This window comes from Rosa chinensis, chromosome 4, assembly GCF_002994745.2.
Source record: "Rosa chinensis cultivar Old Blush chromosome 4, RchiOBHm-V2, whole genome shotgun sequence".
NCBI lineage: Eukaryota > Viridiplantae > Streptophyta > Magnoliopsida > Rosales > Rosaceae > Rosa > Rosa chinensis.
In genome coordinates this window covers 2,959,611-2,982,005 of record NC_037091.1, presented here as the reverse complement: position 1 = coordinate 2,982,005, position 22,395 = coordinate 2,959,611, and the positions used below count along the sequence as shown (strand labels likewise).

General features: G+C 37.6%; 4 protein-coding genes and 1 pseudogene across 4 annotated transcripts; 4 read left to right on the top strand and 1 right to left on the bottom strand.

The window, feature by feature from the left end:
- Positions 1-654: 654 nt before the first annotated feature.
- LOC112198328 lies at positions 655-3,130 on the top strand (annotated as a pseudogene).
- Positions 2,730-5,945, top strand: LOC112198327 (perakine reductase). Its single transcript, XM_024339425.2, has 8 exons — positions 2,730-2,868; positions 3,494-3,590; positions 4,110-4,280; positions 4,431-4,634; positions 4,756-4,928; positions 5,055-5,151; positions 5,271-5,424; positions 5,594-5,945. The coding sequence occupies exons 2-8, from the start codon at positions 3,531-3,533 to the stop codon at positions 5,767-5,769; spliced, it is 1,035 nt and encodes a 344-aa protein (XP_024195193.1). The 5' UTR covers positions 2,730-2,868; positions 3,494-3,530; the 3' UTR covers positions 5,770-5,945.
- A 1,080-nt stretch (positions 5,946-7,025) lies between these two features.
- Positions 7,026-8,074, top strand: LOC112197495 (early light-induced protein 1, chloroplastic). Its single transcript, XM_024338208.2, has 2 exons — positions 7,026-7,252; positions 7,419-8,074. The coding sequence occupies exons 1-2, from the start codon at positions 7,109-7,111 to the stop codon at positions 7,866-7,868; spliced, it is 594 nt and encodes a 197-aa protein (XP_024193976.1). The 5' UTR covers positions 7,026-7,108; the 3' UTR covers positions 7,869-8,074.
- Positions 8,075-10,239: 2,165 nt separating this feature from the next.
- On the top strand, positions 10,240-11,348 carry LOC112197494 (early light-induced protein, chloroplastic). The gene is made up of 2 exons (XM_024338207.2): positions 10,240-10,510; positions 10,674-11,348. The coding sequence occupies exons 1-2, from the start codon at positions 10,367-10,369 to the stop codon at positions 11,124-11,126; spliced, it is 597 nt and encodes a 198-aa protein (XP_024193975.1). The 5' UTR covers positions 10,240-10,366; the 3' UTR covers positions 11,127-11,348.
- A 368-nt stretch (positions 11,349-11,716) lies between these two features.
- LOC112198297 (dymeclin) lies at positions 11,717-18,926 on the bottom strand. Its single transcript, XM_024339392.2, has 18 exons — positions 18,424-18,926; positions 17,096-17,335; positions 16,427-16,490; positions 16,214-16,343; positions 15,981-16,125; positions 15,492-15,740; positions 15,322-15,406; positions 14,601-14,703; positions 14,244-14,369; positions 14,054-14,167; positions 13,655-13,773; positions 13,426-13,498; positions 13,222-13,314; positions 13,023-13,112; positions 12,690-12,809; positions 12,500-12,591; positions 12,193-12,250; positions 11,717-12,083 (listed from the first exon to the last, which is right to left on the bottom strand). The coding sequence occupies exons 1-18, from the start codon at positions 18,620-18,622 to the stop codon at positions 12,003-12,005; spliced, it is 2,181 nt and encodes a 726-aa protein (XP_024195160.1). The 5' UTR covers positions 18,623-18,926; the 3' UTR covers positions 11,717-12,002.
- Between the last annotated feature and the right edge of the window lie 3,469 nt (positions 18,927-22,395).

The window sequence follows — 22,395 nt, the reverse complement described above, 5'->3', positions numbered from 1 at the left end:
AAAGAGAGATGATGAAGGACAAACTTCTTCGTGTGTGGAGAGAATAACTTTGATAAAGCTTTTTTTTTTTTTTTTTTTCTGGAGAGGAAACTTTGATAGACTTTTTGAAATCTTTGGTCTGAAGGCTGGAAAATTATTGGAGTTTGTTATGTATAGTTAACACTACAAAGTCCATGATTATCCATGATTTTCTAATTCCATAAGTATGAATGATATTTTGAATACCTCTGTACTTTTATTCATTTTTAAAAGTCCTAATTGAATACCCCTAGATTTTGGTGGAATTCATGAAGTCTTTAAAAATCCTAATTGAATACCTCAAGACTTTCATGGACTGTTAAAAGTCTATATTGAATACACCCAGACTTTTAAATTCCATAGATTTCTTTAAAACTTCTACTAATTCCATATACAATACACCCCCCTAAGAGTGGAATACATACGGCAAATAATGCATACGGTTGGAAGGAAAATTAGGAGGTGAAAAATCAAAAATGGCTACCTGATTTCCTTAAAAAATTGGATTTCTCATGATAAAAGCAATAAAGAATGCGTCTTTTTCTATGCAGGAGATGATTAGATAGAGATGTGGGGCTCAAAGCTCACGGTTGCTTCCAAATTCCAATAGAAGAAAGTTGGTGGGAAGTGGAGATGTTGCCTACCTGAACACTTGAGATATTTTTTTCACTGAAGAACAAATCTCAAGCTTCATTCATCTGGTTTTGCAGAAAATGGAGGACAGATCTGATATTGAAACCCCAAAGGTTAAACTGGGCAGTCAAGGCTTGGAGGTAACTATAATTTTCTCACACTTTGGTCTATATCTTTGGAAATCAACTGAAACTATGCTGATCAATTTCATTAGAACAATGTATAACAAATTAAGAGCAGAATCTCTTACAGTTTATCAATATCATACCATAAAGCTGAGATTTCAGTTTCTAAAACACTGTTTAGTCATTATCTTATCACTTCACTGTAATAGTTTGTGATTGAATAGCAAATCTATATATGGTATAAGCCTATAAGGTCCATGTTTTCAATCATTAAACTTTGCAAATCAACTATGATGTTTGTAGAGAGTTTGGTTTTCAGTTTCCTTGATGACTATAACACTAATCTAGCTATCACAGAGTGACCTAAATGATGTTTATCACTAAACAACTTATCTTCAAGATCAAAAAAGAAAAAAGTTTCCTTGGTTTGCCGTCGTTTCTGAAAATTTGAGTTTTATAGTTGTAAGTAATGATGTGCACATAACATAGTTGGTTAATTTTGTTTGGTTGATAGTATGGCTTTTACTTTTCTGGCCTATAGGTGTCTAGATTGGGTTTTGGATGTGGGGGACTATCTGGAATATACAATGCTCCTCTCTCTCATGAAGCTGGATGTTCAGTGATACAGGAAGCATTCAATAGGGGCATCACCTTCTATGATACTTCAGATGCTTATGGTCAGGATCATGATAATGAAATCATGGTCGGCAAGGTAAATATTTCACACTCAATGGGACTAAACTAGACTTTTGGTAGAACATTTTCTTAGCTTTCTTGCATTTTCAGGCTTTAAAACAACTTACTCAAGAAAAGGTTCAATTGGCTACAAAATTTGGCATTCTCAAGTCAGACAGCTTTGAATTCAGTGTAAATGGGACCCCGGAGTATGTAAGAGCATGATGTGAAGCTAGTCTGAAGAGGCTGGATGTCGACTATATTGATTTGTACTATCAGCACCGTGTCGATGTTTCAGTGCCAATTGAGGATACGGTAAGATTTGAGAGATTTTCGCCATTTATGTATCATTATTTCATTAACTATTTCAATTGTACTTTAAGTTCTATATCTTCATATATCTAAATGTTTGTTCTGTTTGGTGAGGAAGATTGAGGAGCTTAAGAAGCTAGTGAATGAAGGAAAAATAAGATACATTGGCCTTTCAGAAGCTAGTATAGACACAATAATGAGAGCTCATGCTGTTCATCCCATTACTGCAGTGCAAATGGAGTATTCTCGTTGGACTCGTGAAATCGAAAATGAGATAATTCCACTTTGCAGGTTTGTAATTTTCACCTCTGAATTCCACAATATCAAATTCTTCCTAGTTTATTAGCTCTAAGACTTGGATATGTAATTAGTCATCCACATTTACAGGAAACTTGGAATTGGGATAGTGTCATATAGTCCACTTGGTTGTGGCTTCTTCGGTGGGAAGGCAATTTTAGAGAGCTTGCCTGCCGAAAGTTTGTTGGTATGAACAGAAACATTATTGTATTGTTCATTATTTGGTTAGAGCAATCACAGTAATAATCTTGCATTATTGTTCTTATTTTGTCCCCAGTCTATTCATCCAAGGTTCAATGGTGAGAATTTGGAGAACAACAAACTTTTCTATAACAAACTTGCCAACCTTGCCACAAAAACATTCATGCACTGCTCCTCAGCTAGCTCTGGCATGGCTTCTCCATCAGGGCAATGACATAGTTCCAATCCCAGGTACATTCAACTCATTCAATCTCTCCTAAATAATGCTCTCATAACCTGTGTTATCTTGTTTACATACTTGAATCTTGGTTAATGACCAAGGTTTTGAACCCAATGAGGGTTGTTTGTTAGTCAAATGATACTTTTGTAATCTCGGACTACATATGCAGGAACTACTAAAGTTAAGAACCTTTGTATCAATATTGGAGCATTGAATGTGAAGCTTCCGAAAGAGGATTTGACTGAAATTTGTGATGCTGTTCCCATTAATGAAGTTGAAGGCGACCGAGAATTTGAAGTTCTGTCAAAATTCATCTGGAATAATGCAAATACCCCATCAAAGTAATTGCGAGGGTGCTGTCAGTTTCTTTGTGTACTGAGTTAATTGGTGAGCATCATCACTATCACCAATCTAGTTGCTGCAGTTTCACTTTAGTCAATTTATAAAGAAAATACTGTAATGCATGTTTTAAACATTCTGCTTCAAGAATAAGATGTTAGAATCACAGTTGGTATGTAATCCCTTCAATAATCTGTACAGAAGTTTGGTATAAAGTTTGTAATGATATGCAAAGTACAGTGACACTGTCACAGTTGTTATGTAATCCCTTTGTTAAGATAAATACAAAATATTTGTTGTGCCAAAATAATGGGATTAGTTCTTATGTGGTCATAGCATTTTAGTTAGCACTTAGCACTTAGCACCTATTCAACATTGATAAGGTACAATAGAATGAAAGTCTACTTTGAAGATTAAAAAATGAATCTGTAGACTTCTTGCAAGTTTTCAGGGTTCATATGCTGGAATAAAATATAAACTACTAATTGTCAGGCCCAAAGCTGATGATTCGTTTCTTCACTTCGAATTGCAAGTTGTTTTTAATAAATTAGAATATATATATATACAAAGAAAAACTAATGAAGCCAGACAGTGTTTGCACAATTAAGTAATGAAGTTGGTGAGAAGTAGACATGTTACCTACCTGAACATGTAAGCTAGTGTTTCCCTGTAGAACGATCTCCAGCTACACTCATCTGGTTTTGCTGAAAATGGAGGACAAATCTCATATGCAAATCCCAAAGGTTAAACTGGGTAATCAGGGCTTGGAGGTAAGTTTATTTTTCACACACTTTGGCCTGCATATGTTCCAAAGTCAACTACATTCTGCTGATCAATTTAGAACACTCTTCACACAAATTAAGAAGAATCTCTTACAGTTTATCAACATTCATTCCCATCGTGCTGAGATTCAGTTTCTGAACATTTTTTTAGTTATTATCTGATCGGTTCCCTGTAGTAGTTTAATATATTGAATAGAAATCAAGAATACATATAATACAATATTTGTATTTCTATGAAAAAACTTTGCAAATCATCTATGATGCATGTAGTACAAAGATTGGTTTTCAGTTTCCTTGATGCTTATGACACTAACTACCAGACAGATCTGTGTGATTTTAACTCAGTAGACGACTTAGCTTTCAAGTTTGAAAAAGAAAAGAAGTCTAGTTTTCTTGGTGTTTTGAAAAAAAATTTAGTCTTGTATTTGTAGGTAATGATAACACAATAGTTCTGTTGGTTTTGGTGTATAGTTCTTTGGAAGTTGACTTTGACATTCTGGTCTGTAGGTTTCTAGATTGGGTTTTGGATGTGGGGGACTATCTGGAATATACAATGCTCCTCTCTCTCATGAAGCTGGATGTTCCGTGATAAAGGAAGCATTTGATAAGGGCATTACCTTCTATGACACTTCGGATCTTTATGGTCACAATCATGATAATGAAATCTTGGTTGGCAAGGTAAATGATGAACACTTGTTTTTGTCAAAATTCTCTAAATTTGATGAGCAGTTGCACAAATTCGAATGGGAACTAAAATCTTTGATCAGATCTGCTACTTGTAAGTGGGACACTTTTGGTAGAAAAATCTTACCTTTCTTGTACATACAGGCTTTGAAACAGCTTCCTCGAGAAAAAGTTCAACTGGCTACAAAATTTGGCATTGTCAGGTTGGATGGCTTTCAGTTTGAAATTACTGGTACCCCGGAATATGTAAGAGCATGCTGCGAAGCTAGTCTAAAGCGGCTGGATGTCGACTATATTGATCTGTACTACCAACACCGTGTTGATGTTTCAGTGCCAATTGAGGATACTGTAAGTTTTGAGACACTTTTTCACTTTCCATTGTCTTTCATTCTTGAGATCCACGATTTCAATGTACTATAAGGACTATCTTTATATCTAAATGTTTGTTCTGTTTGGCGGTATGAGGAAGATTGGGGAGCTTAAGAAGCTGGTACATGAAGGAAAGATAAGATACATTGGTCTATCGGAAGCTAGTATAGACACCATAATGAGAGCTCATGCTGTTCATCCCATCACTGCTGTACAAATGGAGTATTCTCTGTGGACTCGAGAGATTGAAGATGAAATAATTCCACTTTGCCGGTTTGACATTTTCACCTCCTGAAGTCTGAATTTTAACATGTCAAATTTTCCAATCTTATTAAGCTTTGGTGAAGTTGGTTATTTCATAAACTTGAATACTCACTTCCTCCACTTCCACATTTACAGGAAGCTTGGAATTGGTATAGTGTCATATAGTCCACTCGGTCGTGGTTTCTTCGGTGGGAAGGCAGTTCTGGAGAGCTTGCCTGCAGAAAGTTTGTTGGTACGTATAACCAGAGACATTGTAGTGCAAGCCTAGCTTGTTCATTCAAATAGGTGGACGAATTTTATTCAGAGAAATGACCTTTTTAAACTTACATTGTTATTCTTAATTTGTCCTAGTCTATTCATCCAAGGTTCAATGGCGAGAATTTGGAAAAGAACAAACTTTTCTATAACAAGCTTGCCAATCTTGCTACAAAGCATTCATGCAATGCTCCTCAATTAGCTCTGGCATGGCTTCTCCATCAGGGCAAGGACATAATCCCAATCCCCGGTATGTTCTTGTTACACGTGTTTGAATCCAAGATGAGGGGTTTAGTACTTAATGTTGTCATTATTTCGACTTAAAAGTAGGAATCGGCGACCCCCCTTCTTAATGTTCGAGATCTTTTATCACATGTTTAACAATGATATATATTTGAACTGTTGGATTATATATGCAGGGACTACTAAACATAAGAACCTGGATATCAATGTCGGATCATTGGATGTGAAGCTTACAGAAGAGGATTTGAATGAAATTTGTGAAGCTGTGCCCGTTGAAAAGGTTGGAGGAGACCGAGAATTTGAAGTGTTCTCAAAATTTGTGTGGAATTATGCAAGTACACCATCAAAGTAGATGTGAGGGAGCACTCATCAGTTCTTTAATTTGTGTACTGAATTAATTGGTATAGCACTACCATATCTGGTTACTGTAGTTTCATTGCAGCCAGTAAATGTATGTTCACCTTGCGCTGATTCATTTTAATTTACGTACTTTAATAATATGAAGTTCCAAGTTTCCAAATGCTAGTTTTTTTCTCCTTTTTCTGTCGCATATAGCGAAATGCTTTCCAGGCTTTTCAGGTTGATATATAGAGAAGGTTTAGTTTAGAAATGAAGATAATATAGGCACTTGGTGGAGTATTATCCTCCACGTCACAACAATTTGCTGGATAGTTCTACAGAATTCTTTCCGTTTATAATTAATGATGAGTTGTTCATACAATTTGACAAGACACGAACCAATATATAGAAGATATTGGACAGCTCTAGAACCATCTTTTTTCTCTTTCTTTTGAGAATATGTTCTAGAGAACTTGAAAGACTTCTTCAACTAGGACTCTGCTAGCCTTTGAACTAGTACAATTAGCTGACTTTCGATGATTACGTGCATATCTCAATTTTCCTCATTTTTATTATCCCCAAATTGGTGGTTCATGTATACATGCACTAGAGACTGATCGAGCTAGTGATTACGTTCATGCATCTAATACACAGAGGAACTAAGCAGATCGAGTAACGTTAAAACAGCATTGTTAATTAAGAAGGCCTTCGAGCGTTAAACCCGCGCAACTTTCCTAAATAAACTCTTCAATATCATCTCCCTTGTAACTTGCTTTCTAATTCTAACGATCGAAATGCAGCCAACACTACTTCTCGATCAGAAACAGTACCCCTGACAGGAACTTTGTGCTGTGTGCGGCAAGCCACGTCTCTTTTACGACCATGTCAAATGGGGACGACACAACCTACAAAATTTCCATAGCTATTGTACAAATGCTGTTATATAAGCCAGTGAAGAAGAAGCAGCCAAACATACCTTTCGTTTTCTTTCAAACGAAAACGAAGCAAATCAAAGAACCCCAACTAGCTCAAACAAGTCGTGGCCTCGTGAAACATCGTTCCTCCATATTGAAAACCTTGAACAAACCATACCTCACAAATCAAACTCATCGATACATACTGGTCTGCGCTACAGCCACGTCTCCCTATGATGACAAGACAACCCACGTGGCATAGTACTAGTGGGAAACCAAACGAATGACACGGTGCCAACGTCTCGACCATTCATATCATGAGCTACGTATACTATAAAACCCTGCTCAGGAATACTACTTTGATAACCAAGAACAAGAGCAAAAAACAAGCATTTTAATTGGACACCAATTTCCTACTTGATCATCGAAATATATACAATGGCTGCTTCAGCTACCATGCACTCAATATTCCTTGCAAATTCCGTTGTATATGCAGCAGGAAAGAACAGGTCCTCGTTGCCTGTTCAATTTGCACCAACTCTTCGTAGGTACCCTAACATGAGGATACGCTCCATGGCTGAGGTAATTCACTCTCTACCTAAGCTAGTGTCACCTCCTTTGTGTTGAAAGCTACATCATTTGTTTCAGGGTTCAAAATAAAATCAGCATGAGATCTTGGTGTGTTTAATTATGTGGAGAATTTAGATAAATGTGTATTTACCATGTCCAATTTGTCCATAATTTGCAGAATGGTCTACCTGAGGAGAAACCATCTACAGTTTCAGAACCATCAAAGGTTCCACCACAAGCACCTACACCTACACCTTTCCCACCACCACCTAGGACTCCCAAGGTTAGCACCAAGTTCGGGGACGTTTTCGCCTTTAGCGGTCCAGCACCGGAGAGAATCAATGGCAGACTCGCAATGGTGGGCTTTGTTTCAGCTCTTGCAGTGGAACTGTTAAAGGGCCAGGATGTGTTTTCTCAGATCTCCGACGGGGGAGTCTCGCTGTTCCTTGGCACTAGCATTTTGCTGTCAGTTGCATCCTTGATTCCTCTATTTCAAGGTGTCAGCGTGGAGTCAAAATCAAAGGGGCTCATGACCTCAGATGCTGAGTTGTGGAATGGAAGATTGGCCATGTTAGGTTTGGTGGCTTTGGCTTTCACCGAGTATGTCAAGGGTGGAACCCTAATTTAATTCTCATGCATCATGATTGGCCTGTGTTTAATTTGCTAGGTTAATACTTAATACCTTGTAAAAGTCATATTCATATCAATTAGTTAACACGTACGTACTGTAAATTTGCAGAGAAAATGTATGGTTTATTTGGAACTTTGGATACTTAAAAATGAGCACGAAATCAATATATTGCCAAGGCAAGGCCAGAAATTTGCTTTTCAAAACTTCTTTTGAACAAGAATATACAGAAAACTATTCCTATCATCTCCATTGATTTGAGCTTATTTTTTACTTCATTTTTCATCTATACAGTAGACAATAAAGGGTAATACAATAAGTTGATTGGACCTCCTTTCTTTTTGACTGTCAATTGTTTGGACCTCCTAGTTGATCCGACCTTTTAGTACGTTGAAGTTCTTCTTGAATAAACACACCATAGTAGGCCCATCCGACTTAAGCCTCTATTAAAATTTATTAAATAAAAAATTAAAATGAAAAATACAACCAACTAGGAGGAAATAGTTTCATACTCATAAATACCCTACATCATTTCAGTTGAAATTTTTCTCATAGTAAAGGTGTCCTATAAATATGAAAACCATCTACCTAGTGCAAAAAGATTAGAACTACCCCATATATTTTCTTGAGAATTGAGAATGAAATTCATAACTGGAATTCATATTTCATTATGTTTTCTTTTTATATTCATCTATTGGATCTACCGTATTCAAGCAAAATCAACAATCTCTGGTACATATATTATGTATATGGATGATTTGTACATGCCAATAGTTTTACAAGTTGTCATAACTGGTATTCGTCTATTATTGATTCTCTCGAGTCTGCAAACTCTTTATCGCCACCATATCTTTTACACATAAAAACATTTTCCAATTTCAAAAAAAAAAAAAAAAAGAAGGTTCAAGGCTTTAGTGCAGTTTTATCATTTTACCAACTAGGGGATTTAGAGAAACATCATGGATTTATCTCAGAAACTCATGATAAATCATTAAGTCGACCTCATCTGCCACTACCTATCCCCCAAAGTTTCTCTCCCTCTCTAAACCCATAGGATTATGGGGTATCTCAGAATATGGTAAAGGTATTATTGTTGGAATCATTGATTCTGGTGTGTGGCCAGAACACCCTAGTTTTAAAGACCACGATATGCCCGTAAAATACATAACTAAACGGAAAGGATCATATGAAAAAGCCGGGCAAGATTTCCCTCAAAAGTTTCTCTCCCTCCCTAAACCCATAGGATTATGGGGTATCTCAGATTATGATAAAGGTATTATTGTTGGTATCATTGATTCCGGTGTGTGGCCAGAACACCCTAGTTTTAAAGACCACGATATGCCCCGCAAAATACAAAGTAAACGGAAAGGTTCATATGACAAAGCCGGGCAAGATTTCAATTCCTCACTTTGCAATTTCAAGCTTGTTGGAGCTAAATACTTCAACAAAGGTTTGTTTGGCTCAGATCGATAAAGTCATAAAATTATAAATTTAGGTACCAATTCTGCTAGGGACATGGGATCTTTGATTCGATCAACAGTTGTTGCAGTAATTGTGTAGATAATGTATCACATTTTGGCTATGGTGGTGGAACATACAGTGGTGTTGCACCAAGAGCCGTACAAGGTGATTTGGGACAATAATAACACTTGTATATCATATATTGTTGCAGCTATATATAGATGAAGCCATTGCTGACGGTATTTGATGAATATAACAATGATGAATTACCATCGTTTAAAAATGCGGTAGCAACTGCCTATCTTTCTGCTTTGTCTCACATGGTAAATTTTCTTTACTAAAAACACTAAAATTTACTCATTATATGTTGTATAGTAGATTAGTTGAAGTTCTTTCCTGTGTATCTAGGGAGCCACTCTCAAACCAACCACTATCAAACAAATGCAAGTGTTTTCTGTGCTGTGCTGAGTGACTCATCCAGCTGCATGCGAGCTAGGAACTGTTACCATCTTTTCCTGTTTTTCTTTTTTCGTTCCAATGATTCGAAAATGCAGCTAAAGACGGTCTCGTGCGTACCAAGTGTCGACTAGCTCAAAACCCTAAAACCAGTATCGTGGACTCGTGAAACATCGTTCCTCGTTTCTAGAAAGATCAAAAAAGTGAAAGGCCTTGAAGAAATGGGACCTCAGAAATTCACTGACTTCTGCATTGTGGTGTGTTCTTCAGCCACGTCTCCATGCCCATCATGTGTGGACAAAACAACCCACGTGGCCCAACGTTACTGGCAAAATCCAACGAGTGACGTGGTGCCTAAATATCCACCGTTCTCTTCACGAGCCAACCCCACTAGCACTTAGTGCCTAAACCCCATCACGTACTTTTACTATAAAGACCAGCTCAGGGCATTCAACTTTGATAACCCAGATCGTCTTCACTTTCTCATCTCTCTACCTCTTCTCTCTTTTCTACTAAATTCTTGTGCTTCATCAACCTCCTTGATCATACCTTGTAGTGCTTAATCAAGAAGCATATATACAATGGCTGCTTCAGCTTCCATGCAATCAATATTCCTAACAAACTCCGTCGCTTTTGGAGCTGGAAAGAAGAGCTCAGTCAGAGTAAACCAACTTGTACCAACTCTTCACAGGTACCCTAACATGAGGGTGCGCTCCATGGCTGAGGTAATTAACTGTCTAAATAAGATAGTCTCTCCTTTGTGTTCAAAGCTACATTTGTTTTAGGGTTCAAAATCAAATGAGTTTTCTGTTTAGATTTTAGTGTTTAGAGTTTAATTTTGTCGAGAATTTGTGTATTAACCATGTCCAATTTTTCCATATTTTGCAGGATGGTCTACCTGAGGAGAAACCATCTACAGTTTCAGAACCATCAAAAATTCCACCAGCAGCACCTACACCTACTCCTTTCCCACCACCACCTAGGACTCCCAAGGTTAGCACTAAGTTCGGGGACGTGTTCGCCTTCAGCGGCCCAGCACCGGAAAGAATCAACGGCAGACTCGCAATGGTGGGCTTTGTTTCAGCTCTGGCAGTGGAAGTGGTGAAGGGCCAGGATGTGTTTTCTCAGATCTCCAACGGTGGAGTCTCGCTGTTTCTCGGCACTTGCATTTTGCTATCAGTTGCATCTGTGATTCCTCTATTTCAAGGAGTCAGTGTGGAGTCAAAATCAAAGGGGCCCCTTTGGACCTCAGATGCTGAATTGTGGAATGGAAGACTGGCCATGCTAGGTTTGGTAGCTTTGGCCTTCACTGAGTATGTCAAGGGTGGAACCCTTATTTAAGTCTCTATAGGGATCATAGGATTGTAAAAGTCTCTGTAGGGATCATAGGATTGTAAAAGTCCTATGAAAGACTGGCCATGCTAGGTTTGGTAGCTATGGCCTTCACTGAGTATGTCAAAGGTGGAACCCTTATTTAAGTCTCTTTAGGGACCATAAGGTTGTAAAAGTCCGTTCATATTTAGCTGTTACAAATATCAATGAGAAGGTTATATTTTTATACTCCAATGCGCAATAGCTTTATTTTCAATTACCATCACAATAGAGATGATGCACTAATGAAAACTTACTTACAATTAGTTGCAATAAATCTATTCTCAAAAGATAAAACAAACAAACAAAAATAGAAAGAGGTATCTGTGATAAATGAGATAAGGTTCTTGATATGAACAATAAGGATCATACTCAAAGGTCATCTAGCATAGAAAATTGCTTAAGCATTTAACCTATGCAACATTACGGATCATAACATCAGCCACAAAAGGCAATGAACAAATTTAATTTCAAGCAAAAGTCCTCACATAATACAGATTAACAGAATAGCAGCTGTGTCTAAACTAAAACTAGAAAATCCGCAACCCACATGACCAGAATTTGTGCAAAATGCCGAAGGACAACCGGAAGAGACAAATCTTAATTATCTCTTTCAGAACTACATTAGTACATTATGGAGATTGAAGATGGAAATATGCATCTTCTCTTATTCATTACATCAAAGATTTTGGGATACATCTACTTATATAGAAGGCCTCTAGTGTTGCACACATATAAACAGAAAAGAATGAGAAGAATACACTTTTTTTTTCCTACTATTTCATGTATATTTACAAATCCACCAAGGAACCTCAACAGCTCTTGTGGATGACCTATATATTCCATCTATGGATCAAGAAAGACTGCACGCTTAGCCACCTCTCCATTTACATGATTGTCAGACGCCACTTCATAATCACTTTGTTTCTGCACAAAAGAATATGTATTTCACTTTACATGCTAGTGATGCACTTTAAATCAGGAAATAAATCAAACTGAAGCTCAAATGCCCCTGCCCTATGCTATTAGGTCATACCTCGGAAGGTTGATCAATTGGAAACAAATTTATGGCTCGAGGATTGAAACTGATTCCACTGTAATGAGAAGCATGAATGAAAAGTGAAATTAGTTAAACATGGAACTGTATTCAACCAGTAAGAATTGCAAAATCAATAACAAGATTCATCAAGAAATGGACGTTCATCCAACATGTTTGCTAAGATAATTGCTGTACTGGGAAAAAATGAGGGATATATAAAAGACTTCAAATATGGCCAGAGGACAAATAAAATAAGCACTCTTCCTTCTTATACTTGTACACTCTATAAGGAGATGAGCGTTACCAGCGGGACAGTACTAGCTGCCACAAGTATGGAATAAAGAACTCCTCTGGATGACTCTCTTGTTCATATGTGAAGCGCAACTGGGTGAACATCTGAGAAAACAAGATTTTGAAGAGATTATAAATAACAATCTCCAGGTACAACTTCAAATCAACTTATTCAACAATTTAATTCTCTTTTGCCTTTTTACCTTCATCCCTTCACCACGCCATGATCTACAATTAATGATAATGACTTGAAGTACTTTTTCTACTGACCATTCTCCATCTGTTCTTTGTGCATCCACACGACTATTGAAAAAATCTAATACCTACAACACCAGACAAACAATATAAGTCCGGTCAAATGCACCAAGAGGTGATTTATTTTGTAAGACGTGAATTGTTTTCAAGTTATCAAAAAAAGGTAAACAGCAGCCAAGTGCCATCAAAGGTGGCCCGTTGATGAGAATAAGACAAAGTTTTGTTGAAAAGAAAAAAAAATTGAGAGAGAGACAGAGAGAGAAGGTTAATATGGAGCATACTGTATAAATGTTTTCAAGCAGCTCATTGAAACGTGGATGATTCCTGAAAGGCTGAAATACTTCCTGCCTGTGCATTATCGCATATATAACCTGCACCATTGCATAGACTAAGAAATATAGAAACCGGACAATGTACTCAATCCCTCATAGCAATACAACAATATCTCACATGGATCACTAATATTGTAAGTAATGATACCTCAGGATTCCGTGGCAGAGCATATGTCAAAATTGCATTTAATATTTCAAGGACAAGTCTCAAGAAGTCGGTATATATATGCATCTCCGTTGACTGCAATGAAAAAGGTTCTAGCTTAGCAGACAATAAAATAATATAAGGTGATACTTATCAAACAAAGCAATTCGAAGTGCCATAATATATGCAAGGTATGTGGTATATTACAGTATCGTCTTCTATTGAGTTGCCTTTGGCTAATGTCATCTGATTATTACGCACCTCTGCTAGTTTGTTATACCTGAACCAAAGATTACGACAAGAGCAACATGTTAACCAATTCACTAATAAGTGTAAGAAAGGCACTATAAAAATATGAACTCCCAAACAAATAGAAAAGTATGGAGTAAAGCTAATGGACAAGAGAAAACAACAAGGCAGACAGAAAAGGGCATACTTCCGAGACAGCATATCAAATAGGCTGACCAATCTCTGGGATGCATATGCACTCAAACGGTGGACATGAGGTGCCATGTTTGCCAAAGTTGCTAGACAAGTTGTATGGAGATAAACATCCTGTTACAATTAAACAAAGAAAACATGTTAATCAGGGAAGTACCAAAGAAAGGGTGAGGACAATCACTGTTTCTGTGACCACTAAGAAAACCAACTTGTTAAATCATATTCCAGTTCTGCAAATTTAACAAATACCTTAACCAAATTACAGCCCATGCAATACACAAATAGCAAGGTCTTACATGTAATTGACATAGATATCAAGATATAAGCAATCTAATAATAATCAAAGTCATAAAGCACTTCAAGAAAGTTCACAGTAAAAAAGGCAGATAGATACCCGCAACTTAGATAGGTTATACTGCACTGTCCTTATCAGCGTAATGACCATTAATGAACCAAGAGATGTCTGGTGGAGGAGACGTTCTTTGTACCAGGGAACAGTAGGAAGTATCTGTTCATGTGAAAGTTAGATTAATATGACCCACATCTAAAATTATAACTCGTTGGCTACAGGAGGCAACCCTTACCAATTTGTGAATGCTTGCATTAAAAGATGAATCCTGACTAAGTATGAGAAGTATGATCAGCAACATGTAGATTTGATTAGATGTCCTTTTTGGAGCATCATATAACGCTTCCAGGATGGGCATCAACTGTCCATTTCATCATATAAATACAGGTCAGTATCAAGTGTTGAAATCAATTTAGTACCAAAAGAATGTAACAAGATATTGTTAAATCACCAACTTAAGGCTATGACCTATTTCCAAAGGCATTAAATGCAAGAAAAACAGTATATCCTAACACAAATTTTGCCACAAAATACTGGTCCCTTTTTTATTTTTCTTTTTTTCCAATGACAGTGATCAGCTGCTGTTACATACCAGCGTATCCAAATCAGTTCGCACCAAGACATACTCCAGAAAGTCAGCATTTCCTTGCAATAAAGAGTAAAGCAAAAGTGCAGCAGCCTCATCAGATAAGTACCTGCAGAGGCAGAAAACGAGAAATTCAAAATGAAACTAGTGCTTTTAGTTTGCATAGACCATTAGATATTGAGCACAGCTATCGGGTAGCAGCAGGCCCATGGAAATCACCACCAAACCATAAAGGACCACAAATTTTCACTTTTGAACAGCATATTGATATACATATATATGTTATCAAACAGGTATGAAAATACTAAGGCCAAGGAATCTTTTTTTGTATCAAACAATATTTGGCTGACGTATGAACTTGGGACCTCAAGTGTAGGACTTGAGGAGTAAACACTGTTAAGCACTAGAGCTACAACAAGCCTCTACAATACAGCCTAGGAATCAAAAATATAGAAAATATAAATTAAGTAGCAATGTGAAGCTAATTTGTTAGTTCTACTCACTTTTTATATATATGATTGTTATTTATGCACTCAGAAGACACCTAAAATGTCTGAACCCTGATTGTCTATCAATTTACTTCCATATACATAGTACACACTTGCACTCCATCTTAGGAAGCCTACAGCCACTTAGATGATACCACATACAAAGAATCAGCCTATAATAAAACAAAAAAGTAATATCGTCTACAAGCAGAGGAACAAAAGGAAAAACAGATACTTACATTCCAAGGGTATCGAACAGGGAAGCAAAAGGTAACCTCAAAACTGGACCACTATGTGCGTTACCCTCATTATCTACACGATCAACTGCAAGACAGAACAATATTTACTCCAATTATCTAAATGAAACCTCATAATAAGAATACATAAAGAGATAACTAAAACATCTTACATTCAACATCTGTTGCATGTTCCAAGGCCTTGCAGTAAGGGTTGTCAGAAAAATATCTACTCCCTTTCAAAAGTGAATTTGAAGTAGTGGTGTCAGTACTTGAATCTGTTATTGGCTCGTTGCCCACAACACATTTATGATAATGAGTGAGAATAAGTAGCACATGGAGACTGCAGTCGGCCAAAAGACTTCTTGAGCCTTCACCACTTGAACTGACGAGAAAGTTGAATGGTAATAACATCAAATTTGCTGCATGTCAAACAATTGGTGTCAACAGCAACGTCTATTTTGATATTATCCAACAGGTCAACAAACTCAAAATAGTGAAAACCATGACACTAAAGAAGCATAAAAGAATAAAAGATATTAAAAAATTTACGCTTCGAATGGTATATATTAACCGGGAATATGTATACTGTTCTCTCAGGAGGAGCCCAGTCAACATTAGATTGAAGAAAGGAAAATTTGTTATCAAAGAAACCGCCATACCTGCTGCAGAACTAACTCTTTGTATAACACCAGGCTGGCTTCCTTCAGAAAATATAGAATAAGATGCACTATTCAGGGGTATCGAAGGTCCAGTGATGTAGTTGAGTAGCAGTCTGCGAACAACCGAGATAACCAACGAGCTTTCCTGTAGATTGCAAAATTAATGCAAGATAAAACAAAAATTGCATCAACTAGAAATTTTGAATAAAATAAGCACAATTTTGTCCAGTAACCTGAGACATTGCTGCATCAAGAAATGGGTTCACATCTTCTGGTCCTGGGGATGGCCCAGAAAGAAGCTGAGTTGACATTGCAATCAGCACAAAGTTAAGCAGTTCCAAATGAAGGAGGTATGTACCAGGACTTCAGACAAGGAAAAAATATAATTAGGAAAACAGTAGGCACAATTTGAATAATAGGGCATAAATGAGTACTTGAGTATGTACCTTACATCTATTGATCCAATAAAGGTAAGCACACTACACATTACAAAATCCTCGATGTTTAGATCTGCAAAATTGAATAACAAAACAGGTATAAATTTATGCTGCCAACAACATTTTGTTACATAATGTCAACCCAGATAAGCAATACGTATATGAAATGAGAAACCTAAACAACAAGACTTCCCAGTCCATTCAAAAGAACTCAATCAATATGGTGGAGCCATTCAGTCAAATGTCCCACTTTTATCAACTCCATCTCACTAAAATCATTACTCATCCAGCTCCATACCCAGCAAACACACATGAAGAATAGGATAAAAGAGAGGGGAACTGCTATGACAAAGATAGCTACTAGTTTTAGATATGGGCAGTAGTTGTGTCCTTTTGAGTCATCGCCCATCAACCCCCACAGGGGGAAATATACAATGCCTAAAATACTAACAGCCATTATGTGTGTATAATAATAGGTTCGATTTGATTCTCAAATTATAGTTATCATCTAAATCATTCTACCACAGTACACCTCACAGCACACTGAATAAGAAAATTATTTTGAACTTTCAGGTGGGCTGAAGATATCATTAGAAATAAGAAATCATGAAACAAGTTCCATAGAAAAGCTCATTACTGGTTTGACATCATTTGTCAAAAAGAATACTAGTAAATTACCTCTTGTAATATCAGTTGGCATTGGCTCACTTTCATCTAGAGATAAGTACAACTCTTCAATCTTGTCGCCTTTTGGATTTTCAATTAGGTACTTTAAAAAGACAGATGAGATGTACACTGCATTAACAGCCTTCCCATAAACAAGAGAAGGGCCACCAGAAGTTGAAATAGCTTCTTGTAAACACCATGCCAGATGGATCAGAAGCTTTGCGAGATGCCTGGTTTTGTAGTTGTTTTGTGCTGCAAAATTGAGACAAAAAAATAAAACACTCATATGAGAACATGCAGGTATGCAAAGTTGCCAAACAAGAAAAGTTTGAAGTAGAAACAGGTACAATCCATAACATTTTATCGAATCATCATAGTTCAAAGCAAAAAGGGAGGATCCTCATGCACATTTGTAGAACTTACATGGATACCCCTAAGGTCGAGTCAAGAAGCAATGGTTAATTAAACAAAGATCTTATTTGTTCCAATGAATTAGTGATGGGAATGGATGCACTTAAACATCATTAGCTACTACAAGCGTATGTGAGACCTACTGGTTGACTACCAATCACTTGCAACATAAGATGTGATTTACGCAATTTTGTATTTATAATATGTGAGCTACAATTCTATCTTTCCCATTATTATATTCATACTTGCCAGAGGTTTTGACAATTTTACACTTCGGTTACTTATTATAAGGAGTTTTTGGTTATTCAACAACATATCAAATAGCATTCAGATACCCTCAATAATGAGTAAATGCCCATTCTTTTCTCAATCTGAGAACCAATTGATTGATCCTATGGCCTTGGCTAGCACATGCTTAAAACTTAACAGCCAGCTAGGTAAGATTAAGGAGTTCTCGAAACAGTGAAGCTTGAACCAAGCATTTCAATATAAGCAGAAAGCACCTTACCTTCCCTTTTTCTTTCTCCCACAGCATAGTAGCTACTTTAGTTTTACTCAAATTCAATTATTATGCTCTATTTAGGGACTCTCGGTAATTTTTAGAAGTATAGGATGGTTAACTTTCTCTAACAATGCTTTAGACTCGAAAATGAGAAAATTTATTCCCCTAAGTTGATCCTCAGCATTGAAATTTATTGCCCTCAGCTGATCCTAATCTTAATATCCGTCGGTTTCAACTGTGATGAACAGGCCTTAACTTAATATCCACAACTACATAGTCTTGTGCACCATTTGATTAGCACTAATGCTGATGCCGCACATCAAAGAACCCTAATTACATTTTATTGACACAATTCGAATCAAAGCAAGTAACAATTTCATGATTCATAACACAGAAACTGAGAGAGAGAGAGAGAGAGTTGACTGACCAAGAGCCTCGCAAGCTTGTTGAACGCGGTCAGGAGGCCATTGGAGACTGAGAGGGAGGTCGAGCAATTTCTGCCAGTAATCAGAGGACAAAGGAAACGACTCGTCGCCGACGAAGGTCCCGATCAGATACTCCGCCGTTTCCAGCGGACGCGCCGCGGAGCTACTCCCCCAGCGCGGCGTCGACGGCACCGCTCCCATTCGGAGAAAAAATGCAGCAGCAAGCAGAAGACCACGACGACAACGACGACGAAGATTTAGAGGACTCGGTGAGCGATCTCGGCGGTTGTTGGCGCCAACGGCATTACCGGAGAGGTCTGGATCGGAAGGTGACGGTGGAGATTGAGACTGAGATTTGGCGTTGTGAAGAGTGAGAGAGAAAGATGGAGGGAAGGAGCTTACAAAGGAAGGTTTTGGAGCACTTTACAGAGAGAGAGAGAAAAAGAGACTAGAAAGTCTGCAACAGCCAAACAGATTACCACGCGACTTTGCAGAATTTTTTCGGTTGTGGATCCAAAACGACATTGCGTTAATTCTCCAGTTAATCTTTTTCCTCTGACCATAATGCCCTTGTCCACAGCGCTCTAATAACTTACTCTATCGGTTAACTAACAACGAATCTTCATTAAAAATGGATATCTTCACAAATAGTGTATGAACTTTAAGCATTTCTACACTTTAGTGTACCAACTTTCATAACTATCAGAATGGTGTATCAAGTTTGCTCCAATTTTTCATTTTGGTGTACGCCGTTAAATTTTCCGTTATCTTTGCAAAAAAAAATAAATTCCGTTATCTTTCCTTTAGCTTTGTCAGTTTTTTTTTTTGGTAAAGATAACGGAAAATTTAACGGCGTACACCAAAATGAAAGATTGGAGCAAACTTGATACACCATTCTGATAGTTATGAAAGTTGGTACACCAAAGTGTAGAAATGCCTAAAGTTCATACACCATTTGTGATGTTTTCCCTTAAAGTAAATAAGGTTTCTTCGTTTTCATTAGGAAGGTGTAGATATGTTATTAATTAAAGCAGAGACCTACAATGTACTGCATAAGACAAAATAGACCTATTCTTTATACTTTTTTAAAATGTTTCAATTTTTGAATACTTCTTAGAAGACAGGACTAAAATCGTCTAAGTTATCCAGTGAGGTTTGATCTCAATGAGATTATCAGATGATGAAATAGACCAACAAAAGTTCTAAAATCGGGCGCCATAACATTTTTACGTGCTTCAAATCGAGTGACTGATTGTTGGGGGTTTGAGTTAGGAAATAATGTTTTATCAGTCTTTTTTTTTTTTTTTGAAATATTTTGGTGCACATCGTTTATTGAATTAGCAATAAATCGATGTTATTTCTTTAAAATTATTTATACATCAAATTACTTTTAGTAGATAAATGGATTAGTTGGTCATATTTGATTATCTCGACAACGTCTCGTAATTGCTCATCTTTAAACATCCAACTTCAAGAATGGCAATATAGTCTTTCACTCTTTGTGCAAGACATTTTCCACTAAAGCTAATTCAAAGTTATTTTATATAGTGATTTTGTAACAGTCTTAGGCACCGACGGCAACAAGACACGTTGAGACAATATTTTGTTGAAAAGCATGACTTCAACTTTAATTAATCTCCGTTTTAATTAATTAAGAGGTGAACCATCCAATGACGAATTGATAATCGGATTTTGCCCAAACTTGATTGGGTGTGGAACGTGCCACCAAGTTAATGTGCACCGCGGGTTTCATCATCCTTGACTTTTCAGATCCCAGGCTTCAATTTGACTCATCAATCAAGGCGTGGAAACTCAGGAGAAGAGTTTGATGGTAATTGAAGCTTAATTAGTTGTTGAAGAAAGAGTCATATTTGCTTTGTTCACTTGGTTTTGATTACGTGCATGCATGTCTACTCGAGGCACTAATACATATACATCGTGTCCAAATGGTGTCCAATGATATTAGATTATTGCCTCTACTCCTATTTGAGCAACTCTTGTATTACGCTTCCAAATTTAATTTCTCAAGAAACATACATTTGAACTTAATTCATCAATTACTTGTCAGATTCTGGTGATGGATTCATGAGTGCAAAATTTGGTTTCGTACTTTGATTAATACATATTTGTCTCAATCATGTCAAGTCGACAATGTATGTATTGAGTCAACGTAATAATTATTGATAACGCGTGTTAATCGGTAATTAAGTCAGTTATGTTTTGACAATATCAATTTACGAAAACTTTGCTGAAAGATTTTTTGTCTCTAATATGACTAAAATGTTCGATAGAATGGCTTGAGTTATTGATTGATAGGACATTGATGCCATGAGGATTGATGACATGGTTTGGGGTTTAGTATGATGAGCAGTAGAGGATGATGATGATAGAGACAAAAGCAGGCCGCGGGGATGCAGGGTAGCATTTTGTGGATGGATTGGGATGAAGGTGTCGGTAGCTGAAGATGAGCTTTCGTTCTTTCTGGGATGAGGTCATCGCCTGGGTCCAGCTAGCTTCGTGTTTAGCCTTTCGAAAATGGATACACTTGTCTTTTCTATCAAACAATGCCGTTGGGTTTTGAATTTGCCATTGTCTCACTCACCCACGAGGCCACGACCAAAACAAACAAAATCATACATCAGCTTATCAACACCAACCACAGAGAAAAAGAAAGCTAAAATATATATATATATATATATATATATATATATATATATATATATATTGCTCTTTATTTTAGTAGTTTATGTTTAGGGCTTATAAAAAATTATGAAGGCCCAAGAGACCCCATGTGGTTATGCCTCTGTGGACTTGAATATTGGGCCAAGGCGGAAAACATGTTTTCCGCCCAAGCTTTAGAGCCTCAATCGGCATTGATCTTTATCAGGATCGGAGATTGGTGCTCGCTAGTAGAATACAATATATCAACCTTGTGAACTGCATAGATAGATGCCAAGAAAGAAAACATGCAATCAAGAAACCGAATGGTCCTTCTCTGTACATGTTAGACTGCTGTTAGTATTTCCTTGGGTTTGTGAACAGGGAAGATTACACCTATTACGTACGCGCGTCGACTCTGGAGAGGCACTAGGTGATATGGGGAAAGGTAACGTTGAATGGTTGTGTGTGTTTGCATAGTTTTGAATTCCTTCGTCCCCGCCAACCCATAAGGAAATGCAGCACCGCCTCCCCTTCACCAGAGTCATCTGCAGCACCAACCGCCTACAGCACCGATCCCAACCCCCTGCATTCCGGCCTTGGATCCAGCCGTCCTCCTACCCACGCGACCAGCACACCCGCGCAGATCCCAGCAGAGATAGCTGCAGAATCCGGCAGCCCTGCAGCCCCGCCCCGCCGCCTGCGCAACACAGCACACCACCGTCAGAAGACCCGCGCGCACGACTAGCCTTGCTGGCCAGCAGCCTCGCAGCAGACCCACCGCCTCCACCCACCACTGCTACAACCCCCCGTGCGCATCACCGTTTTCGATCCAGCCTAGCGCCGACGATCCTGCAATCCCGGCCTCATCCCAGCGCTCCTCGCCTACCATGGCCCAGAATCAGCCACCCATCAAAGAACCAGAACGAAGAAGACGCGAGGAAGAAGAAGAAAAAAAGAGAGAGAGAAAAAGAAAAGAAAAGAAAGACAAGGAAAAAAAAGAAAAAAAGTGAGTCGGCCCAAAGAAAAGGGCGGCTCAGAAACAAAAGGAAAAAGGCCTTGCGGCCCACCTTTGCCCAAAAAAAAAAAAACATCGCTACGCACGCCTGCATCGACACGCGCGTGCGCTAGTATTGTTTTCTTTTCTTGAAATCAAGTATGTTTTCTTTATTTTATTTTATGATTTTAACCAAGCATGTGAATTTTATTTTCTATTTTTAAGCTTTATATTTTTTTGTTTATGCTTTTATTATATTTTATTCTTGAGCATGTTTAGTTAGATAATTTTGATCCTTTCAAGCATGCCTTGTCATTTA